General features: G+C 40.4%; 3 protein-coding genes across 3 annotated transcripts in view; all 3 read right to left on the bottom strand.

The window, feature by feature from the left end:
- Window positions 1-3,737, bottom strand: part of LOC123029749 (vomeronasal type-2 receptor 26-like) — a 10,986-nt gene extending 7,249 nt beyond the window's left edge. Inside the window, exons 1-2 of the mRNA XM_044443025.1 lie at window positions 3,712-3,737; window positions 1,225-1,356 (exon numbers count right to left, since the gene is read on the bottom strand). Coding sequence (XP_044298960.1) covers window positions 1,225-1,356; window positions 3,712-3,737 — 158 coding nt within the window. The remainder of the gene's footprint in view (window positions 1-1,224; window positions 1,357-3,711) is intronic.
- Window positions 3,738-4,113: 376 nt separating this feature from the next.
- Window positions 4,114-13,046, bottom strand: LOC123029750 (vomeronasal type-2 receptor 26-like). Its single transcript, XM_044443026.1, has 6 exons — window positions 12,826-13,046; window positions 11,591-11,762; window positions 9,163-10,017; window positions 6,767-6,994; window positions 5,506-5,632; window positions 4,114-5,015 (listed from the first exon to the last, which is right to left on the bottom strand). The coding sequence occupies exons 1-6, from the start codon at window positions 13,044-13,046 to the stop codon at window positions 4,114-4,116; spliced, it is 2,505 nt and encodes an 834-aa protein (XP_044298961.1).
- A 1,658-nt stretch (window positions 13,047-14,704) lies between these two features.
- Window positions 14,705-21,078, bottom strand: LOC123029751 (vomeronasal type-2 receptor 26-like). The gene is made up of 6 exons (XM_044443027.1): window positions 20,882-21,078; window positions 19,889-20,060; window positions 18,761-19,615; window positions 17,904-18,131; window positions 16,570-16,693; window positions 14,705-15,606 (listed from the first exon to the last, which is right to left on the bottom strand). Exons 1-6 carry the CDS (start codon window positions 21,076-21,078, stop codon window positions 14,705-14,707), a joined length of 2,478 nt encoding a protein of 825 aa, XP_044298962.1.
- Window positions 21,079-23,401: the final 2,323 nt, after the last annotated feature.

Raw genomic sequence — 23,401 nt, forward strand, 5'->3', positions numbered from 1 at the left:
ACCTGAAATCCAAGTTAGTATTTTTATATTATTGCTGTGCCTTTAAATACATATCCATAGCCCATCATTATCTGTTCACATGGTGGTACACAAAATACAGTATTGCGATGACGTTCATACTTCATGCTTAAATCAATAAAGAAGCACTACCAGGCTAGGTAATAAAGTCAACAAATGCTCAGTATGTTTTCAACTGATGCATTTTCCAGAGGCACAGAAATGTATAAAGGATGGTATCTGCCACACTTTGAGGAAAAGAACTTCAGAATCATAGTGTCACAACTAATCCTTCAGTTTGCTAACAGATGTACCTGTACGGGTGACATTGTCAGGACAAGCAGGAGATCAGAGTCAATATATCTCAATAAATTGGCTGGTTGAAAGGACAGAAGGTTATATCTTGTGCTACACTGCATCCACGTTGGAATATGTCATCTGTTATATTTTGCTTCAATGCAGGTTAAAGAGATACTTAATGATGGCATAGGCCACAACCTTAGTAATAATTTAAGGTTATTGCATGTGCACTTAAGTTCCAGACAGCCTTGGGTAGAAAGTAATGGGAATGGAAAGATTGCAGTCAGAAGTAGTGAGTGAAAAATCTTACCTTTGCTCAGCTGTGGAAGATAGAGATGAGGAGAATGATTGAATGAAGCTAGATTTTCAGACCTCTCTAAGTGAGCCTACCCAGAGTAGGGATGAAGATTCAGTGTTATGTGTGGCTGTACCTCTACTGTGAGAATGACCTTTGTATGTCCTTCTCCAGCCATACAAAAAATAAAAGCAAAATTGGGACCAGTGGAATGTATTTCTGTTTACCAGATAAGCTGTGAGGTTGAGATATTTCTGTTCTCATCACTCATGGATTCCATACTTTACTACTAACAACAACACAATAACAACAATGCTCACTGTGCATTTCGATTCATTTGAACATCAAAGCAGAAGCTGATTGAAATGTTTGAATAGTGCAGCTTTTGCTTTTGGTCTTATTCCAAAAGAAATGCTGGACCCAAGATGAATTAGGAGCCCATAGTGGGTTCTCCTCAATCCTGACCCTGTTAGAGTCTCAATCAATGGCAGGTTGTCAACATGGCATCAGGATTCTGGAATCTGGAATGGAGGGAAATCAAAGCATCCTGACACAGGATGAGAGGAGCGATAGTATTACAGACTGCTTTAGAAACTTTGGAGCAAATCTTGTGTAGATAATCAGCAACTCACACATACACCTCAAGAAGTTCCTGAGAGGGGTTTTGATTGAAGGCTATTCCATTAGAAAACCTGTTGACCTGAGAAATGATCCCAGTAATGCTGAGGTCTCCGGACTGATAGTACTTGTGAAGATTAGGATTGCTTGATAAGGTGTTGGTTATGACCTATAAAGCCCTAAACGGCTTGGGTCCTGGTTACCTGAAGGAGTGCTTACATGCATATATGCCCGGCCGCCCCTTGAGATCGGTGGGAGAGGCCCTTCTCTGGGAACCCTCTGTGAAAGAAATTAGGGGGTGGGTACTCGGAGGAGGGCTTTCTCTGTGGTGGTGCCTAAGTTATGGAATGCGCTCCCCAGAGAGGTCTGCCTGGTGCCATCGTTATTTGTTTTTCAGCGCCAGGCGAAGACCTTTTTATTTAAGTGGCATTTTAACTGTTAATATTATTGGATTTTATCTGGCCAGGGAGGCTTATTTTATATTGCATTTTTGTATTTTTAATCTAATATTTATATTTTTAATTTAATATTATAATTATTTTTTAATTTATTGTTGTGAGCCACCCCGAGGCTTCGGCAAATGGGGTGGCATAAAAATGTTTTAATAAATAAATAAAAAATAAATTGCTGAGATGACACTTGATGGCGGGATCCTTGCAGACCACCTGAGGAAGCAATGCTAATAATGGCACCATGAATGCAGGCATCTTGCATAAAAAATGTTGTTCACTAGAGTAACTCATCTATGGCCACACTGCCATTTCAGCATTGCACAGATGTACAGCATGACATGATGCAATGCAGCATATAAGTGATGAAGCAAAGGAAGCCTTCCCTATCTCTTGTGCTGCTCTCAGTGGCACCTGAGGTGGCAATATGGAAGTTCAGTCCTGCTTGAAACCTTTATTGTTAACAAGTGAAAGATTTCCCATACTTTCTCCCCTGATTCCATGGGGACCTGAGGAGCAAGTATGGGCAATCTTGCTTTAATTAGTATTTGATAATTATAGGGCAACCTGTTGCATCTTCAAATTATTGTTTCTTTGTCACAGTTAGAAAGAACATGTGTACTGTATGTACAGCAGAAATGGTATCTGGCCCACTGCAGTGAGACAAAAGGTGATCCAAAGCTAGAAAAGCACTCCAGAGAAAACATGACTTTTTTTTACTTCAAAAAAATACAGAAATCCAATGAGTTTGAGATATATTTTCAGAGGTAGCATGCAGTTGCATGAGATACAAAATTGGAACACTTCAAAGACCAAGACCTCCTTTGGCCCTGAGTAACCAACCCAATTTACACCTTTATATGTCATTTTCTCAATATCAGAAGTCTACTATTTATACCCCTTGATTCTAAACTTTAGAATAGAGCATGCTGGTCATTCCATGACCAGCCAAATGTCACTGCCCTATATATCAAAAGAATTCATCCAGTGAAATCAGCAAGCCTATTCATAGGAGTGACTAAAATGGAGTTGAAGAAGTGCTCTGGCAGGTCAAAGGCATTGAATTTATGTATGTATATATTAAAAGCTTTTGTATGCCATCCTATTATTCAAATTCTCAGGACGGCTTACAATATTCAATGAATCAATGAATCAAAATAAGATTGACATATTGATTACCTGGCAAGATGGAAACCCTGAGAAACCCTGGAAACAGCTGGGAATCAGAGAAAGAATGGGGTGGGATGAAGGAATGATCCTGTTGTAAGATAATGTAATGAGGATTGGGCAATTGTTGCAGTGCATAGCAACCCAAGCTGCAGTGTACTCCAATGATTTCCAGAGGCCTGGCCAAGAGGTCTTTGATCCCCAAAGGCTTTTCATAAGACAAGAAGTTTATATCTTTTGGAATGCATAAATCCCATCTGTCATTTGGATAATGAAATTCTGGACACTGAGAACAGCCATCCATGTCTGAAAAGAAAACCTGGGTTACTATATATGCCAGCCCTGTGTTGTGTTAATTAGCTTTTACCAATGGAGATGAAAACTGATTTATACATTGCCAGACCTCTTAAATTATGAGGTTTCCTAATAAGATGAATTAAAAAGTTAAAACATTCTGCTTTCTGTTTTATGAACAGGCAGAGCCCCTACCTTTGTGTAATTCCTATTGCTCTGAAGGTTCTAGCAGAAAAGGAAGGAAGGGTAGCTATTTTGTTGCTATGATTGCCTTCCATGTCCAGGCATTTAGTTTCACAAACATCAAAGCTGAGTTTTTCAGCAACTCAACCACAGGAGGAAAGGTGAGCCATGGCTATTTTTTGTGCTTTGTGAACTTTATGAACAGCCATTGAATGTGGTTACTCCATGGATATTTCCTTTCTTAGGTGGGATCTTCAGAATATTTGCCATGAGGAAATTAATTCCTAGAAGAAAATGACTGTCTTATATTTATTTTTTTAAGTAGCAAAGCTGTTTTCTATCCATTTAGAGTTCAACATCTTTGAGTCTCTCAAAAATACATAGGAATCTTAGTTATGAATATGCTACATCTTGTTGCACTTGGACTTGTTCATGTTCGGTTGCAGTTGGAATGAGAACATATGAAGATTATGATCATGGCAATGGTGGGGATGATAATTTAGAGAATGCAATCTGGGTGGCTTATAGTATAAATGATAATATTATCGTAAAGCATAGCAAATTGATAACTCAGGAAGGCTGAAATGAAAAACAATAATGTTCAACACTATGGTTACATATAACTTATAGTCCTTTTACAAATGAAATCACATGTAACCCCTTGACAAATAGCTACAGAGTTTCCTTAGGGAGAATATTTTCCAAGCAGGTCATTGTGATTTTCTGTCACCACATTTCATACTTAGGAGAAATAGAATCTCTGTAGGTGATTGAAAGCTTTGAATGTTTCAAGACAAATTGATCAAAGCTTTAATACTTTCTTGTTCTTAGCTGCTTTCTGCTGTTCAGTTCAGGCCTCAGCACAATGATAAAGCATTTGGGGAAAAAGATACACCCCAACAACCCAGCACTAGAGGCCAAGATGGAGAAGATCTCCACAGCCACCATGTGCTTTCCTTTAGTGCCCAGGTATGTTGGAACAAAGGACAGCCAAACACTGCAGAAAACCAGCATGCTGAAGGTGATGAACTTGGCTTCATTGAAACTGTCTGGCAACTTTCTGCCTAGGAAAGCCACAGAGAAGCTGATAATGGCCAGGATACCCATAAAGCCCAAGACACAATAGAACATGAGGGTTGATCCTTCATTACACTGCAGTACAATTTCTGTATTCATGGAGTGCATGTCAAGAGCTGGGAATGGGTGGGAGGTTGCCAGCCACACAGTACAAATAGCAGCCTGAATGAGACAGCAGGAAATAACAATGAAGGATGCCAACTTATTCCCTGTCCACTTCCTCATGCTGGACCCTGGCTTGGTGGCCATGAAAGCCAGAACCACAATTATGGTTTTGGCCAACACACATGAAACTGCCACTGAGAAGATAATGCCAAAAGCTGGCTGCCGAAGTAGACACATTACCTCATCAGGTCTCCCAATAAATAACAAGGGACAAAGAAAGGAAAGCAGTAAGGAAATGAGGAGAAGGTAGCTGAGGTTTTGGTTATTGGCTTTTACTATTGGAGTGTCCTGATGCTTAATGAAGATTCCAACCACCAGAGCTGTGATAAAAGAAAAGGTAAGAGCAAAACTGGCCAAAATATTCCCCAAAGGTTCTTCATAAGACAAGAATGTTACAATCTTTGGAATGCATGAATCCTGGGCAGCATTTGGATGATGATCTTCTGAACATGGAGAACAGTCATCCATGTCTGAAAAGAAAACATGGCAGATGACTTATCAAGTCTCAGTGTTGCACAGATCAGAACTCACAGCCAAAAACTGACATATATGCTTATAAACTTTACAAATTATTTTGTAGATGAAAAATATTTATGGTTATAAGATGTCATACTCAAGGAGGGATGGAAAGAAAATCAAGTCTTGAGAAATCTGTGACCAAAGGAAATAAAAAGCTATCATTTGTTGTGTGTTCCATTCTTGGCTCTTAGCTAATTTTACATCAAGATAGAACATGTTATAACCTGTTGGTGTCCCACTCAAAAAAGGCATTATATATAATATCCCACAACAGTGTTTAGATTAGCCTATAATCTATCAGCATCACTATAAACTACTTCCACTGAATTGTGTTTTAAATATGAAGGAAGTGGGTATCTAATGTGAATTCTAATGTGAATGTGATAGATGACAACCCATATATTACAAAAAACTAAACCCTCTAAGAATGAGATCTCTTACCTTCATGACTGGAAATCTTTCCTTCTGGGCATGGGTGGCAGTCATAGCAGCAAAATGGCCTCCCGTCCTTCTTTTTCCTGCTAAAACCTTCATAGCACTTGTCATTGCACAAAGACAGTGGCTGTGTCTATTTAAATGGACAAGGAGAATGCTATCACCATTTAAAAAGCAACATTTTGGTAGTTACTTTTGGAGGGACAGAATTGTCATCTGAGCTTGTATTTTGTTATGGAGAGATGTTATAGGGCTATTTGTGATTGCTGGAATCTAAAAGTCAAAAAAGTAGGCAGCCGGTAAGTCTACAAAGCCAAGGAAGGGACAGGAAATTCTGCCACAAGTCAGGACTCCTCCTGAGTGAAGAAATACTGATATGAAGACAGGTTTCTAAAATTCAGACGTGTTAAGAATAGTATGAGAATAACATGTGATATAGAATTTAGGACAAAAGTGAGGCCCCTTGTAAGGTCAATTACAAAAACATTAATTTGTCAGGCTGAATGGCTGGGAGTGGAATAAAATGATCAAAAGAGAATGACCCCATTCACACAACATGTCCACTGTAGTAGTAGCTGTAATGTTGCAGCTGGCATCATGGGTGTCATTTTTGTATGGTGGCTGCAAGCCACTGCCTTGCTGTGAGTTAAACATGGTTTGCTTTAGGTTTATTTGGGGCTTCTCTAAAGGTTACTCTGCACTGTGCATTCATGATTCAGAAGTTTTTGGGACCTTCCACCTCAGGACCGTTCTTTCTTTCCAGACATTTTGGTGGGAAAGCCAGCTGTTCCAATCAGCTACTAACATTTAAATTCGAATAAGCTGAAACAAAAGTGAAATGAAAGTTCACAAATGTGCTATATGAAATAGATACTGCAGCAGCATTTTGTGTTTGGTTAACAGGAGATATAGGAAGGCAGATAAATCCCAATGGAAAAATGTGTAAAGGATGCATATTTTCTCCCAGAACAGAAAACAAAAAAAAAAAAAAAAAAAAGAAGGTTCAGTGAAACCTTGGGTTAAGTCTCTCATGTAGAGAAACACTAACTCTCAAACAACCCATGCTATCTGGGTTCACACAGCATAACAAGCCACAGAAAGAAGGATATCTGCAGGTACCATATGGATATGATGCCCATGGTACCATTGCTTGAGGTAAGAAACCCATGAGTAAAATCAACCCTGGTTCACTGTTGTGCTGGGCAAACCAAGCCAGTAAAATTCAGGAATCTGCTGGAGAGTAGCTGAGAACCCTGGCAGGACCTACCTGGTTAAAACTGCTGGGCCAGGTAATGGAATCCTCATGAATACTGAAGACATTGTCTGGGGTAGCCCTGGGGTTGATCCCCCCAACTCTGATTCTGAGGAAGGACTGGTTGGGGAATGTGATCCAGTTGATAATATCAAATGCAGCTATCAACTCCCCATTCTTGTCAAAAGAAATCTTATCCCCAGCAGTGTTGTTGAAAGAGATGCTTCTGAGAAAGTTGTGGAGCTAAAGAGGAAGGAGAACAAGTTCTCTATAAAGATGTGCAAGACCATGCAAGTAAATAATGGGGCAATGATCCCAGGGGTCTGATGTTCTGGCTGATTAGCTTTCTTCAGAGTAGCCAGTGTGGAGGAGTGGTGAGTGTCCAGGGACGTACAAGATCCAGGCTCTGATGCCCACTCCACCATAAAATTTGCTGGATGACTTTGGACTAGCCACTCCCTTTCAGCTTAACCTTCCTCATGGGGTTGTTGTGAAGATAAAATGGTAGTATGTGAGCTGCCTTAAGTGAAAAAGGTGGGATATAAATGCAATGCAATCACAAAAGAATAGTAGTAATATTTAGTCAGTACTACATAGGCACTTGTGATGCTATATTGTGACTGTCCAGGATTGTTTACAGAGCAATGCAAGGAGTAATAGACACATGAGGAAAAATCAAAGTAAGATCCTAAGGAAGTTAGTCTACCAGACATGAGATCCAAAGAGAAAGAAGATGAAAAATCCCTGCAATACCAGTCTTTCAAAGTGCCATTCGTAATTTGGACAACTGCTTCAGTGCAGGTGGAGTTCCACTCTTTGTGTCCATGCTGTGCCATGAACACAAACACACGCGTTTGTGTACAGATGCACACATGAATGGCTGCCATATTAAAGTCAAGAAAGCAGGGAATACACCTATAGGGCAGGAGTGGATGAAAAGAAGTTATTTATTCTTCATGGTAGTGAGACTTGCTTTTTTGCCTATGGAGTTGCAGGCCTGGCATATTTATCAGATCCCTCATGAGTGGTATGTGAGAACATTATAGCTCTGGTTGTCAGTAGCGGTGTTTCCAGTGATGCTTAACTAGGAGAGCCTATTGTTATTTCTGTCTTTTTGTGATATTTTCCAGGTACAAGTTTTTCCTCTCCTCAGTTAAGCATGTGTTTGTTTGGACCCAGATTAAGTCATAACTAGAGTAGAACTATTGAGATCAATGGGAGTTCATTCCTTAATTGTCTCACAGATTCCACTGGCTGTGCTCCAAGCATTATTAAATCTAGATCCAACCCTTTGGACAAGGCAGCCATTCCTCTGGTACAGCAGGGGCACAACTCAAGACTTGGTGTACTGTGATTAAAGGTTTCTTGGTAAGTCCTTCATGGTCTAATCATGAGTAGGTCCATCAGCAGTCCGGCATTAAGATAAAACCTGCCACAAACTTATTACTTGGAACCTCTAACTCTTGGAATGGATTTAAGAAAATTCACACAGTTCTACATATTCAAGACAAGAAGAATTAAATTTGAAAGAAGAATGAAACATTGGAGAAACAAACAAGGATCAAACTGTCCATTCAAGCCTATGACTTTCAGGGCACTGCTCATAAAAGTCCATATTTGAATGGTACTACTGAATTAGGGTAGCCACTTATTCTGTTTTCTTGAAGAATTCCTTGTCTTCGACATTTCTCAGCCAATCATGTTCCTTTCTTTGTTGGGAATATCTGCATCTATGGCTTATTGTTGGTGCAGAAGGAAGTGATTTGACTTCCATTCTGATAATTAGGTAGCTAGGTAGGTAGGTAGATGGATGGATGGGGTTCTCAACATTCACAGATTTCTTCTGATTCAAGAGAGAGTAAAAGCTGAGTTTTTGAAATATTGAATGCAGGAGAAAGCAAATTACAGAGAGACAACCATTCATACCCACCAACCACTTGTTTATATAGACAGGTTCTATGAGATGTAGGAACTGTGTTGTAACCCCCCTCTTAATCGAACATGCAGCCAGGGCATGGCTCGTCATGGGTAAAAAGCATGATCAGGGTGTCCTGTTCGTGTGAGAACAAGAACCCCAACGAATGTGCACACTACGCAAGGCTGACAACAAAGCAGGCTACGCTCCAGCATAACTGCAGACATTACGCCCTTGTACCCTCGCTTGCTTTAGCATGAAAAAATGTGCAAATGTGGCTCAGTGGGTTTCCCCTATTGTTCGCTGTTATTCAAGCACCTGCATAGCCGTCCGCTGTAAAAGAGTATAGAAACTCTGCTTTCCTTCTGCTCGAGACCGCACTCTAACAAGTGTTGGTCCCTGCAGGTAATAAAACTCCTCTCGAAAATTCCAACTGGTCTCTGGTCTCATCAGTAAAACCGCGGGACACAACATGGTTACTTTTCTGTGGCATTACCTGCCATGATTCTACATTCTGAATCTTCGGCCTCCTTCTCCCCTTCAGTTTCAATTGCTTGGATTTGGATGCCTGCATGGACTGCAAAGCATGTGCAATTGCATAGACAGCATTGTAGATGCTGTAGCTGTGGCTGGTCATGCTCATTTCAAAAATGGATGCAGGAAGAGACTCAAGCTTCTCTTGCCCAGTGCAGGGTTTCTCAGACTCCTTAGGAATTGCAGAGCTGGGGAGTGAGCAACTAAATGATTGCTCCCAGAAATCCTTTATAAAGCCATCTTGATTTCCTGAAGAAGGATTCCTGGACTGAAGAAATTTGTGGAATCTCACCACCTTCTTTGTGTGAATTGCAAAAGATAGTGCACCATGGAGGAAACCAATATCCCATGGCCTTTGGAAGGGAACAGAAGTGAAATCAATTTCAGCTGTCATAATCCAGATTTTGGACTTCTTTGGTACATCCTCCACTTGTGAAAACTGGAGCAACATTCGCAAAATTAACATGGTCTGAAGTTCCCCATATATGACGATTGCATTAGCTATGCTTTTCATGACAACTGCATATGTTTTGGGTGCTTCATCCATCACATCAACGAAGTCAGTATAAAAATTCACTATTGGAAATCTTTCTATGAAGTCAAAGCAGATACCCTGATGGGAAAATGTGGGAAGCACGTCATGTACAAACCTCTCTCCATTGTCATCATTCACAGAAAGAACTCCTACCCACGTCCACTTAAAGTGCAGCAGTAACTGGAGAATGCCTTTCTGTTGATGTACCCCATTTGGAAACATAGGTTGGAAGAAAACAGCATGGGTTGCAATATTCATTTCTGGAGCAGAACCAAATGTGAGCTAAGGACAACAAAGAAACAAGAAAATAAAAATTATGAGTTGTATGCATGCATGTGTTGAATTGGGATGAATTATTAGAAGTAAAAATAACAAAACTGAAGCTGTTACACTTTGGCACATCATGAGAAGGCAAGATTCCCTGGAGAAGACAATCATGCTATGAGAAGTCAAAGGCAGAAAAAGAAAAGGATGACCACATATGAGATGGATTAAATCCATAAAGGACCCCACAGCCTTGAATTTACAACAGATGAGCAGGGCTGTCATGGATAGGACATTTGGAGTGCTTCCATTCATACGTTGGAGACAACTTGACAATGTGGTCTGCACAAAAAAAGTAGGGAATTTTGTGGGTATCTTTTCAAAATACAGGCCTTTTATTCAGTTTCCAAATTGCTACCATATCAGTTATCCATGCATGGGTGTTCCAATTGCTGCAACATGTGACAGCTGCATTTCTAACTGGTCACAGTATCAGAACCATGCTGCATCTCTGCTGAAAGATGTGCCATAGTTTTCAGTTGCTTTCTAGACTCAATTGAAAGATTTAATAACTATTTTACTATTGCAATGTTCTTATTATCACCATTTTAGGTTGTTACAAACTACTGTCCTGCCTTTAGAACTGAGAGGTGCTATATTATTCATATAATAATAGAAAAGAAGAGTGGGAAGGGGCCAAGAAGGTAATTGGGTCTAACCCCCACAGCCACAAGTTTACACCATCCCACTCAAATGACTGAACAGTTTCTCCTTGAATGCCTGTAGTGTAGGAAAGCCCACAACCTCTGTTGTCAATTATTTCCACTGTTCTATTTTTCTGACAGTGAGGAAACTTTTTCTGATATTTATTTATTTTTATTTATTTATTAAAAGCTTTTCTAACCTGTACACCACTAGTGTCTTGGAACAGCTTACAATGAAAAATCAATAAGGTAACAAAGCAATAAGATTAAGAAAGCCTGCACGTGGGTTTTCACAACTTGAGTCAATTATTCTGTATCCTACACTCTGGAATCAACAAGACGATATCTTGACTTTCCTTTTTCTGACAGCCTTTGAGGTACTTATAGAGTGATACCATGTCCCCCTCAGTCTTCCCTTCTCAAGACTGAACATGCCCAGTTCTCTCTTCACAGGGCAGTGTTTCCAAACCCTGGATCATTTTTGTTGCCCTCCTCTATGTTTTCTAATGTTGCTGTGTTTTCTTAAATATAGGTGCCCAGAAAAAAACACAGCATTCTAGAGAGTCACTAGTACTTCCTGTGATTGTCAATAATAATGTCAATAAAAATTCCAGGAATGCTTAATATTGCTAAAGAATTTCTGAGGAAACATGCAGGTCCAACTCAGTTCTTTTTGCTGGCATTATGCACAAAAATGTACTAATATTCATGAACCATTTTGTCCCACAAGCATTAGGATTATTTCTCTTAAGCATCATTCAAGGTATGCCTCTTTAATTCAATCAAATCATTTCCAATCTGAAAGGTGCAGGCTACATTATGAGATGCAAAGAAATCACTGTAGGTTTGAATTCAATTAGGAAATTTGCTTGCTCCATACATCTTACCTGTGGAATTTTGTAGATGCACAGTATGTTTGCCATGTGGAAACAAATGTCAGGTCCTCCAATAGCTGCTACTGGGTTGCTCTCAAAGCTACACTTAAAGTTAGGGATGAATCTGCCCCATGTGGAGAGAAGTTCCATTGAGGCCAGGTAGGTCCAGCTCGGACTGAAATGGCTGTTGTAGATATGGAAGCCCAGGGTGAGGTTGGGTAAGAGCTGGCTGTTTTCATTTATCTCATTCACAGCAAAAACCAAGGCCAGGATATGCTGGTAGCTCTGAGTCAAGACTCTGTAGCAAAATGCATTACTCATTACTGATCTGTGTTTGCAATATTTGTATCCTGTCCTTCATTATCAAAACATGGGGGAATGTACAGAATGGTTAAAATATGGATTAAACTAAAACTAAGATCATAGCAGCAAAGAAATCATGCCAGGTTAGGTAGTACTATCAGAATGTTGGGGACAGAGATATGTTTCAAAAGGCAGCAGAGATATGTTTTCAAAAAACAGATGTACCTGGTGCAGCAACAATGACAGAATAACCAGCAGGTCCTTTTGGACTCAGTGAATAGGCAGAGCAATACGTAAAAAGATTCTCTACTCGGAATATAACATCTGCTACATTGCAGTTCAATTCTAGTTTAATTGTATTCCATTGAAAAAGAATATTTGACCTTACTCTAGGGAAGTGCAAAATAATATTGACTTTTTTTTTTTTTACTTCTTTGGACACCAAGAAAATAATGACACATCTTTGAGACCTAGTGAATGAATGCACAATGTCCCTGACCAGCTTCAAAACATTTGGTTGCAGCAAGAGAGGTAGTTGCATTTTAACCCATGGATAACTACATCTGTAGATTTTAGTGGAAATGAATGCACAACTAACTTAATCTTGGTCCACTTCCAACCCATCTAGGCCAGAGTCTCATCCAATTTACTTTATAGCTAGAACAAGCCAGATAAGGATCGCAAAGAGCTGGACATCATTTCATTCCATGATTCTCAGGACATAGCCCTGAGTCAGAATGCTGAAATTTGGTACTGACATGGATCAGTAAATCCTGTTTCTTGGTCTGGGTTTTATTGCTAAACCCTTTTTCAGTTATTTTGAGAATTGTGTGATTAAAAATACTGCATGTTCTTTGTTGATGTGATACTGTAATGGCAGCCCAGAGAGCATGTTTCTAATGGGAGGCTTTTAAATGAATTGAATGAATGAATGAACAACTTGCAAAAGAATATCAAGCAGCTCCTCAGAGGGGTGTTTATAGAAGGTCATCGGACTGGAAAACCTGTAGACTTGGGAAATAATGCCAGCAATGCTGAGGTCTCCGGACTGGTAATACTTGTGAAGAATAGGAAGAGGCTCACAGGCGCAGCACTTCAAGACAGGACTGCTGCAGACCACTGGAGCTACCAACATTAACAAAGACACCATGAGAAACATCATCATGCATATTACTATGCCTTTTGCTTAGCAACAGTTCCATTCACACTTTGCCCTTTTAGTTTTCCTGAGAAAACAGTATAGTGGGACTCATTCAGCTGGTTGAAAAGCAGGATTGTCACTATAATGTATCAGTGATCAAATGGATAAAGCCTTCTTTCTCTCTCTCTCTCTCTCTCTCTCTCAGATTCACTCTGAATCGTACTGAGGATATTAATCAGTATGATCAGTACCTTAAGCTTGAGCCATACTTTTGTCACTGGCAACTGTGCTTCCCCATGGATTTGGAGAAGAAATGTAGCTAAACATAGTTAATTTGATAATTACATGGGTGACAATTACATATTTAGGATGTTTCTTTGTCATAGTACAGGAGAGAAAAAAAAGTATTACCACTTCATAAAAAAGGTCCCTAGTCCACCACAGTGAGATAGGATGGTTTGACCTACAGAAGGAGAAGGTATTAAAGTAAATCTTAAGAACACAGAATAAGTTTGCAAACTTTGTATCCATACAGACTGAATACAATTTTGCACAAGATTCAAACTGGAATTTTTCAATGTCCAAAGGCCTGATTTCCATGGAGTATTTAAAAATGTAAAAATCTTTTCAGGTCAGAAATCTGCACTCTTCATTCCTAATTCCAGAAAAAGTCATCTTAAACATGTATACCCTTCCAGGCTGATTTTTTCCCCTAACGTGCACAAAAACATCATCCTCCACATAGATGGTGCCCTCACCTTCTACCTTAAGGAAAGTGTATAGGAAAATGGTGTGTGTGTGTGTGTGTTTAATCTGGTCTCAATGGGGATACACTCCCTCTAAAGGAACAGAACCATAGTTCAAGGGTACTTCTGGATTCATCCTTGCCTCCTGAGAGGCAGGTGTCCTCAATGAGTCAGAAAACTCATCAATCATTTGGCACAACAATGGTTCCCATCCCTAGATAGGGCTAGTTTAGCTACTGGGGCTTACCCACTGCTAGCCTCAGGAATAGATTATTGCAATATGGTCTGGGAGAGGCCACACCTGCACCTGGTTGAAAAGTTGTAGCTACTGCAGACTGCAACAGTGGGGTGCTCAGTACAGCACCAAGCCTTGTATATCTTAAACAAAAAGTGCAAAGAAGAGAACTGGCAGCTTCTTAACTGCATAGCCATGATCAAAACTACATTGCGGCCTGTAGAAGAATAACATAAGACCATCTTCTATACCAATCAATATTTAAAGGGTTCAGCAGACACATTCCTCAATACCTCAAGACCAAAAGATGCTGAGTGCATCACACTTTCAAAGTCTCATTCACTGCACATGTTTGGTTGCATGCTCCCCATTGTGGTCCAGAGGCAGGATATTTAATGTGCTTCAAAGTCTTAAAAAAATTCCTGTCTGCACATATTTTCTGGCTGGTAGCTGGCCATCATAAGATCAACCCACTTTGCTCTTTTCATGGTGTTAGTTCTGTTTATTTAGCACTGTTATTGTAGCTGTACTTCTTTATCAGTAAACTTAAAAAAGAGAGAAACAGGGGAGTGTAAACTTTCATAAACAAATCCCTGAAGTTGTGTTTAAGAATGCTAAATGTATAGTTCTGTGCAGTGATATACTGGGCATATTCAAAAATAAATGAAAGGAACTAAAGAGAATGAAAAAGGATATTTCCCTCACTTTAGTTTCTTCATTAACTGCTCCTTGCTGTTCAGTTCAGGTCTCAACATAATAATATAACATGTGGGAGAAAAGATGCAAACCAGCAATCCAGCACTGGATGCCAAGATGGAGAAGATCTCCACAACCACCATGTATTTTCCACTTGTGCTCAGATAGGTTGGGAAAAAGGTCAGCCAAACACTGCAGAAGACCAGCATGCTGAAGGTGATACATTTAGCTTCATTGAAACTGTCAGGTATCTTTCTGGCTAGGAAGGCCACCATGAAACTGACAATGGCCAGGAAGCCCATGTAACCCAGGACAGAGTAGAACAACATGACTGAACCTTCATTACATTCCAATATAATTTCTTTACTCAAGGAATGTGTGTCCAAATCTGGGAATGGGGGAGCAGTGGACAACCATGCTGTACAAAGAATGGTCTGAACCAGAGAGCAGGAAAAGGCAATGGAAAGAGCTAGCTCTTTCCCCATCCATTTCCTCATTCTAGATCCTGGCTTGGTGGCCATAAAGGCAAGGATGACAGTAATTGTTTTTGCCAACACACAAGAAATGGCAACTGAGAAGATGATGGCAAAAGCAGTTTGTCGAAGGAGACAGGTCAGCTTGTTAGGCTGGCCAATGAAGAGAAAAGCACAAAGGAAGGAGAGCAGAAGTGAAACCAGAAGAGTGAAGGTGAGGGTCCAGTTGTTGGCTTTGACAATGGGAGTGTGTTTGTGCTTGCAGAAGATCCTGATTATCAAAGCTGTGAGAAAAGAAAAGGAAAGAGCAAAAGTGGCCAGACTTGTTCCCAGAGGTTCTGCATAAGACAGGAAGCTTGTGGCCTTGGGAATGCATGATTTCTTATGTTGGTTTGGATAATGGTCTTTGGGGCACTGGAAACATTCATTCATGTCTGAAAAAGAAAATAAAAGATAGTGGTTCTTTTCTGTTACACATATGATTGTTTCTGGCTCTTCCATTAGAAAAACAACTAAGAATGATGCAATGAAAAGTCATTTCCATTACATTTTATATATTACATTTAACATGTGCAGCTAAAATGTAGGAAAAATAAATTACATAGGGTTGGGAGATCAGGTGGGGGAACTTGTACAAAGTATGCTAGAAGCAACACAAAGAGGAAAGGAACCTTCAGGACAGTCAAATATTTCACATATCTAAAAGTGTACCTGCAAAGGAAGACCTTTCAGGACAGGGATATTAGCATTTCTAAGGACTAAGTGGGAAGCAAGACATGTAACATGGATTCCTTATCAGATCAGGAATCCCATCATAAGTCTAAAGTTATTCTTTCAGTTGAGAAGGAAGGACTCACTGCAGAAGAGCCTAATGCTGGGAACAATAGATGGCAAAAGAAGAAGGAGACAGCAGAGAATGAGGTGGCTGGATGGAGTCACTGAAGCAGTTGGTGTGAGCTTAAGTGGACTCTGGGGGATGGTGGAGGACAGGAAGGCCTGCAGGAATGTTGTCCATGGGGTCATGATGGGTCGGACATGACTTTGTAACTAACAACAACAATTCTTTCAGTGTCAGATCTTTTAGAAGCCTTTTTAGCATCAGATCATGGCAAACTATTCACTCATTTTGTCCTGACAAAAGCAATAACAGCTTGAAGGATACACACAATCACTTGCTTTGCATTCTGTCCTTGGATATTACAAACCATGAGTTATCACTGGCTTCCTCTCCAAATAGGTTATAACAGATGTTTTGTTGTTCCAATTAAAGGGTTGCTAAGTATAAGAATATACACCCATCAGGGTTTCTCCAGCTTGTAATGTATCATCAGCAACTTCTGAACAAGCTGAACTGCAGCGAGTATCTGTGGAAAAACTCTGAGAATGGGATGTCTTACCCTTCCGGTTGGAAATCTTCCCTTCTGGGCATGGGAGGCAATCATAGCAGCAGAACGGCTTTCCTTCCTTCCCTTTCCTGCTAAAGCCTTCATCACACTTGTTATTACACAAAGAAAGGGGTTGCTAATGTACCAAAAAGAGCAAGCAGAATATGTAAACATTTTTAAGCCTCGTATTTTGGAAGTTCAGATGTTGCAGATTAAAAATGTCTTTCGTGGCAACCATTATGTAACGTGACTCCATCACTTTCAAAGGAGCAATGACATGTGATGACTCTGTTATGTGAGAGAGTGGTGTAATGTTACAAGCATGGGACTGGGATTCAGGTGGTCAGGTTAAAGTTCCCATTCAGTCATAGAGCCAACTGGGTGGCTTTGGGTCAGGTACAGCCTCCCAGATGAACCTACCGCACAAGGTTCTTCTTGTGGGTATACGATTAAGATTTCCCACCTTCATAGGGCCATTCTTTCTGTGTCAGCTGAGGTCAGGTTCCCAGCCCCCAGCTCAGGACACTGTCTACAACCTCAGATCTGGGAGTCTGAAAAGTCTTATTCCCTTTCAGGCTGCCTAGTTGTTCCAGGGATGCTCCCTTAGCTGATATCCAACTGTGCTCAGTTCACAGCTTTAAGGCATATTAAAATATCTTGCTAGTTGGAACATATTCAGTCATACTTTGCTAGAACTATCTTTCATTTATTGCCATCTATTGGTATTCAATGGTTATAGCATTTTTTTCTTGTTCTTTTAAAATGATGTTTTACATTGACTCCCTTTTCTGCTTCATAGGTTGCTTCAGTATTTCGAAAATGTATTTAACTTATAATTGTTTCCTCTGTGAAGTTAGAATCAAAGTTCAATCCTATCTGCATCAGGGTTTATCCAGAGCCACTGTGTTGTAGTGGTTAAGAGCATGGGATGGGGAGGTTTCTGGGTTCTAGTCCCCACTCGGCCAAGGAGACAAATGTGTGGCTTTGGGCTGGTCACAGACTCTCAGCCCAACCTACCTCATAGGGCTGTTGCTGTGGGGATAAGATGGAGAGCAAGAGGAGAAGAATGATACAAGCTGCTTTGAGTTCTTAAAAAGAGAAAAAAAGGCAAGAAATAAACACAATAAACAAAAAATAAATAAATGAATCCTTAGTAAGTGCTTAATCTTTATTATCGTAAGCAGTCCAGGGACAATTTTCATGTGTAGAAATACTTTAAATAAATAAATGTTTTCAAGATTGCAGGCAAGTTTGGTCCAGAAGAGATAAATGTTCCTGAATTGTGAAACTTCTGTGAATATTTTAAAATCAATGGATATTTGTGTGTGCATGCACATAGGTCCTACCCGATTAAAATTGCTAGGCCAGGTGATGGAATCCTCAGAAATCCTGAAGAATTTGCCAGGGGTAGACCTGGGGTCAACTCCTCCAACTTTGACTCGGAGAAAGGACTGGTTGGGGAATGTGATCCAATTGATAACATCAAATCCAGCTATCAACTCCCCATTCTTGTCAAAGGAAATCTTATCCCCTGCAGTGTTGTTGAAGCAGACACTTCTGAGAAAGTGGTGAAGCTAAAGAAGAAGGAAAGAAGGAAGGAAGGAAGGAAGGAAGGAAGGAAGGAAGGAAGGAAGGAAGAGACTTTCTTAATGTTTGAAATATCTGTGTAAGCAAGGGTTTAATACTCACAAGGCCTTGAACTTCTCACTGATGAGTTTTATTCAAGCTCAATTTTAATAGTAATAGCATTTTTTTTTAGTGGAAAGGCACTTAAATTTGCATAGTAAATATGCTGTATTTATAGCAACAAAAACAAAACGATGCTTTATAGAGCCAACTGCAATATTTATAAGCTGCTCACTGTGTCTGCCAGCCACATACCTGCTTCCTGGGAAGGGGGGAGGCGCATCATAAGGTGGTCTTCCCAAATTCCTCTGTGTTAAAGTGGGCCAGCCAGGCTGGCTTTGTGATATAAATGTAATACTGAAGAAGTCATTGGCAAAAGACACCCATCAAGCTAGTCAGAGGGAGAAAGTACCACTCATGCTAGGTAGATCATTCAATCCCTTCCCACCCAAATGGAGTTACCTCCACCTTCTGAGAAGTTGTTGTAATTGGGCTACCCACCCAGAATGCCAGATGCTACTCAATGGTTCAGCTGTCTGGAGCTGGCAATGGACATGGTGGGTAAACAGGAAATTACCTGCCAAGCTTTGTGACTCTGAGTCTTTGGCTTCCCTCCATGCACAGCTGTCCGTTGCTTGGGTTTGGACACCTGCATGGACTGCAAAGCATGCACCACAGCATGAACAGCATTGTAGATGCTATAACTGAGAACAGTCATGCTTGTTTCAAAAACAGATGTAGGAAGATTCTTAATCTTCTCCTCCCCTGTGCAGGTTTTTTCAGACTGTTTATTTCCTTCAAAATTGGGGAAGACACAATCAAATGCCTGTTCCCAGAAGTTTCTGATGAAACCATCTTGTTTTGCTGTGGAAAGACTTCTAGTTTCAAGAAATTCCTCAAACCCTGACACATCCTTCGAGCTAATTGCAAGTGATAGAGCACCATGAAGAACATTTATATCCCAGTGTTTATGTATGGAAATAGAGGTGAAGTCCATTTGGGCTGTCATAATCCAAATTTTTGGTTTCCATGGTATGTCTTCTACTTCGGATAACTGGAGAAACATTCTTAAAACACTCATTGTCTTAATTTCGCCATATAAGACTGTTACATGAGCTGTGCTCACCATGACAACATTGTACAAGTTAACAGCTTCATTAATCATATTGAGAAAGTCACTGTAAAAAGTCACTGTTGGGAATCTTTCTATGAAGTCAAAGCAGATACCCCGGTGAGAAAATGTGGGAAGCACATCATGTACAAACCTCTCTCCATTGTCATCATTCACAAAAAGAACTCCAATCCACGTCCACCCAAAATGCAGCAGTAACTGGAGAATACCCCTGTGCTGATGGACAGCATTTGGAAATAGTGGTCGGAAGAAGACAGCTTGGGTTTCATCATTCCAGACTGGGGCAGAACCATATGTGAGCTAAAGACAACAAAGGAAAATGTATGTAAAGTGTGTGCACGTGTGTGTGTCTCTGCACAGAGATAAAAAATTTAATGCCTATTCCAGAAATCCAGAAACTAAAATGAGCAAAGCATTTTAATGTCCATGTTCCTAATATATTTTTACATCATTTCAAATACTGCTATTTGCAGCCACATATTTTCCTGCTTATATTTGCAAGAGATGCAAAAGAATCAGGATAGGTGTGTGAATCACTTGGTTCAATTCCTATGCCCTGGGTGCATACCTTACCTGTGGAATTTTGTAGATGCACAGTATGTTTGCCATGTGGAGACAAATGTCAGGTCCTCCAATAGCCGCTACTGGGATGCTCTCAAAACTACACTTGTAGTTAGGGATGAATCTGCCCCACGTGGAGAGAAGTTCCATTGAGGCCAGGTAGGTCCAGCTCGGACTGAAATGGCTGTTGTAGATGTGGAAGCCCAGGGTGAGATTGGGTAAGATCTGACTGTTTTCATTGACCTCCTTTACCGCAAAAACCAAGGCCAGGATGTGCTGATAGCTCTGAGTCAGGACCCTGGAAAAATAGGTACACGCTATTCTAGAGTGCATTGACTTCAGAGTATAATATCTGCTATATTTCAATCCAATGCCAGTTTTATAAGCATATTACAATTCTCACTGCATGTCACAATAAAATAGAACGTTTGGCTGATTTTGCTTTTGTAAATGCAAAATAAAATTGACCCATGCACTTCTGGCCAACTGACTTCTCTGGACCCCAAGAAAATCAGCCTTGCTTTGCAAGCTCCATTTTAATACATGCATACCCAGTATCCCCAAGTAGTCTGTCAAGCATCAGGTTGGTTGTAGATTCATTGTGTTGTGGCCCCACTGAAAACAAACCAATAAGTAAATCTTATTTAAGTCCCATAGATCTCAGTGGAAATGAAGGATCATAGAAAAGCAGAGATGGCTGGCAGGTCCAGCCCTTGTTGCAGGACACCAGTTTACACCATCCCACTCAGATGACTTCCAACTTAGAGCATTGGTAACCTTTTTCATATCTTTAATTGAAGATTAAATATTGCCATGAAAGGGTTTGACCACCATTTTGCTGACATATCATCACTGTGTCAGAATGCTGAAACTTGGTCCAGACATGATATAAAACATCCTGATTTTGCAGGGTGGGTATATTATAGCCTTTTGTAAGCCACCTTGAAAATAATTTCTTTGCAACCCTAGGTAAAAATATTCTAACTGCATATATAAGTGACTTACACAAGCACATCAAGCAGTTCCTGAGAAGGATGTTTAGCAAAGCTTATTGGATCTGAAAACCTGTAGACTTGAGAAATAATGCCAGTAATGCTGAGGTCTCCAGGCTGGTGATACTTGTGAAGGATAGGAAGAGGACTGTGGATGATGCATTTACCAACAGGTGCCTTGCACTTCCCATGAGCCACCAACAATGCCATGAACACCAGCAACCTGCATGGAAATTGTCCTTTCATGTACCAACAGACCTGTTCCCACATTGTTATATGAGCATCCACTGATAGTACCACATCACAGAATGTGCTCCATGGGTTTGAAGCCAGGGTTTTACAGTGTTACATATCTGTGAGCAAGTGGAGAAAGCTTCATCTGTTCCTTGCCAAGCTCTAAATCAGGCAGCGGGTAGTAATAGCATCTTTTGCTCTTGCATCATAGTTTTGTCTGTAATGACTTTGACTCCCTACAGATTTGGAAAGAGATGGTTCATCAGTAATGATAGGAGAGATAATCACATATTCAGAATCTTTCTTCCCTGTCCCATTTCAGAGGAAATCATGTATGTCACTTGAACTTTGAGCATCTAATGGTCTCCACCCCAGGAAAAGTGCCCAAGAATTACAGAGAACCAGGACTGAATCAAAACTTGGCCACACCTTTACTGATTGCAGGTTAAAGTATGGCATGGCTTGGGAATGGATCATTGGTTGTCTTGCCTGCTGGCTGCTGAGAGGCGCAAGGGGGTAAGGATGATCTACACAAGCATGGGTTGATTATGACCCTGTGGGAGCCAGCTGCATTGAACCAATGCCGCTACATCAAGCATTGGTAAGGGACATCTTACATATTCATGTAGGACAGTTAGCAATTTCATATTAGGCATTCACCCTGGAGAACTCCAGATGGATACCTGGGCTCATAATGCCCTTTCCCTTCAGAGATGGCATGGAAAGACTCTTTCCAACCCCATGGACAACATTCCTCCAGGCTTTCCTGTCCTCCACCATCCCCCAGAGAATACCCAAGCCCACACCCCCTTTCCAGTGACCCCATCTAGCCACCTCAACATCTGCTGTCCCCTTCCCCTTATGCCTTCAGTCATTCCCAGTATCAGGATCTTTTCCAATGAGTCCTTCCTTCTCATTTGGTGGTCAATGTATTTGAGCTTCAGCTTTAGTAACTGACCTTCTAAAGAGCAGAGTTGATTTCCTTTACAATCAACTGATTTGACCTCTTTGCAGTCCAAGCGACTCTCAGGAGTCTTCTCCAACACCACAATTCAAAAGCATCAATTCTTCAGCGCTCAGCCTTCCTTATGGTCCAACTCTCACAGCCATACCTTACAATTTATCTTTATGATTCTGTCCAAGGGGTTTTCATGGCAAAGATACTGGAGTGGGTTGCCATTTCCTTCTCCAATATATCACCTTTTGTCAGAGCTCTCTGCTATGACCTGTCTGTATCCGGTGCCCCTGCATGACATAGCTCATAGCTTCATTGTGCTATGCAAGCCCATTTGCTGCAGCAAGGCAGTGATCCATGAAGGGGTTAGAATGAGAGAAAGTGGTTAAAAATAACTAATAACTAAAAATAATTTAACATAGCTGTCACTTTTGTGAAGGCTATAATGAGGAGAAGAAATAACAGTAGCTCCAATGGACTAGGCTCTACTACCATTGGATTTTCTCCAGCAAAGATTTAACATTCTCCCCCAGTAGTTCCTGGAGTATACACAAGCCAATGGCATCCTTCCAGTGATCACAAAATGTCTGTGTCTGAACACACTCAGACTTCATGAGACTTTTTGGGAGAATCCTTTAGACTTTTCCTCTAAAATATTTTGTAATTCCAAAAGGCACAGGAGGACCAGATGCAAAGAGCCAGGAACGAGCATGGATCACATACTGACAAGGCAAAGTTCAAAAAGGCAGAGATTATCACAGATGAAAACAGAAACTGAAATCCATGAAATGCTTTCTTTCAGAGAAGTACAGGAAAGCAAGCAAGCAAGAAAGAAAAGATAGCTTAGTGTTTATAAGAGCATTAGAAGTTTTTCTGTGTTCTAATGGAACAAATTTAGAGAAAGTAAGTAAATTACTATGGGAAAGCAGATCCCACAAATCTTGTGAGCAAGATAGCAAGCTGAGTTCATGTCGTATTGAAATCTACAACCGGTTTCAAATTAAATTAAACATGCTAAACTTGCTACCTCTTTCCATTTTCTCTTGCACAATACATGAATGTAAAAAACTAAGTGAAAGTATAGCTAGATTAATCAAGGCACATACATCTCAGAAGTCTGATTTATTAATCAAGTCTGGAATTTCTAACATGGGTGAAGTGTGGCCATACATTACAAACTATTTTATTATGGCCAGAATGATTTTTCTTTTTTTTAAGTTTCCGTTTTGGTTTCAGATGCAGAAGGGGATGACAAAACCACTTCTTCCCTTTTGCTGTTCTTAACTCTGTCGCTCCTAGCTAAAAAGAGAAAAAGGGAAAGCTAAGTTCTTCCCCCCACATTTC

Source organism: Varanus komodoensis, unplaced genomic scaffold (assembly GCF_004798865.1).
Source record: "Varanus komodoensis strain SLA01 unplaced genomic scaffold, ASM479886v1 scaffold400, whole genome shotgun sequence".
Taxonomy (NCBI): Eukaryota; Metazoa; Chordata; class Lepidosauria; order Squamata; family Varanidae; genus Varanus; species Varanus komodoensis.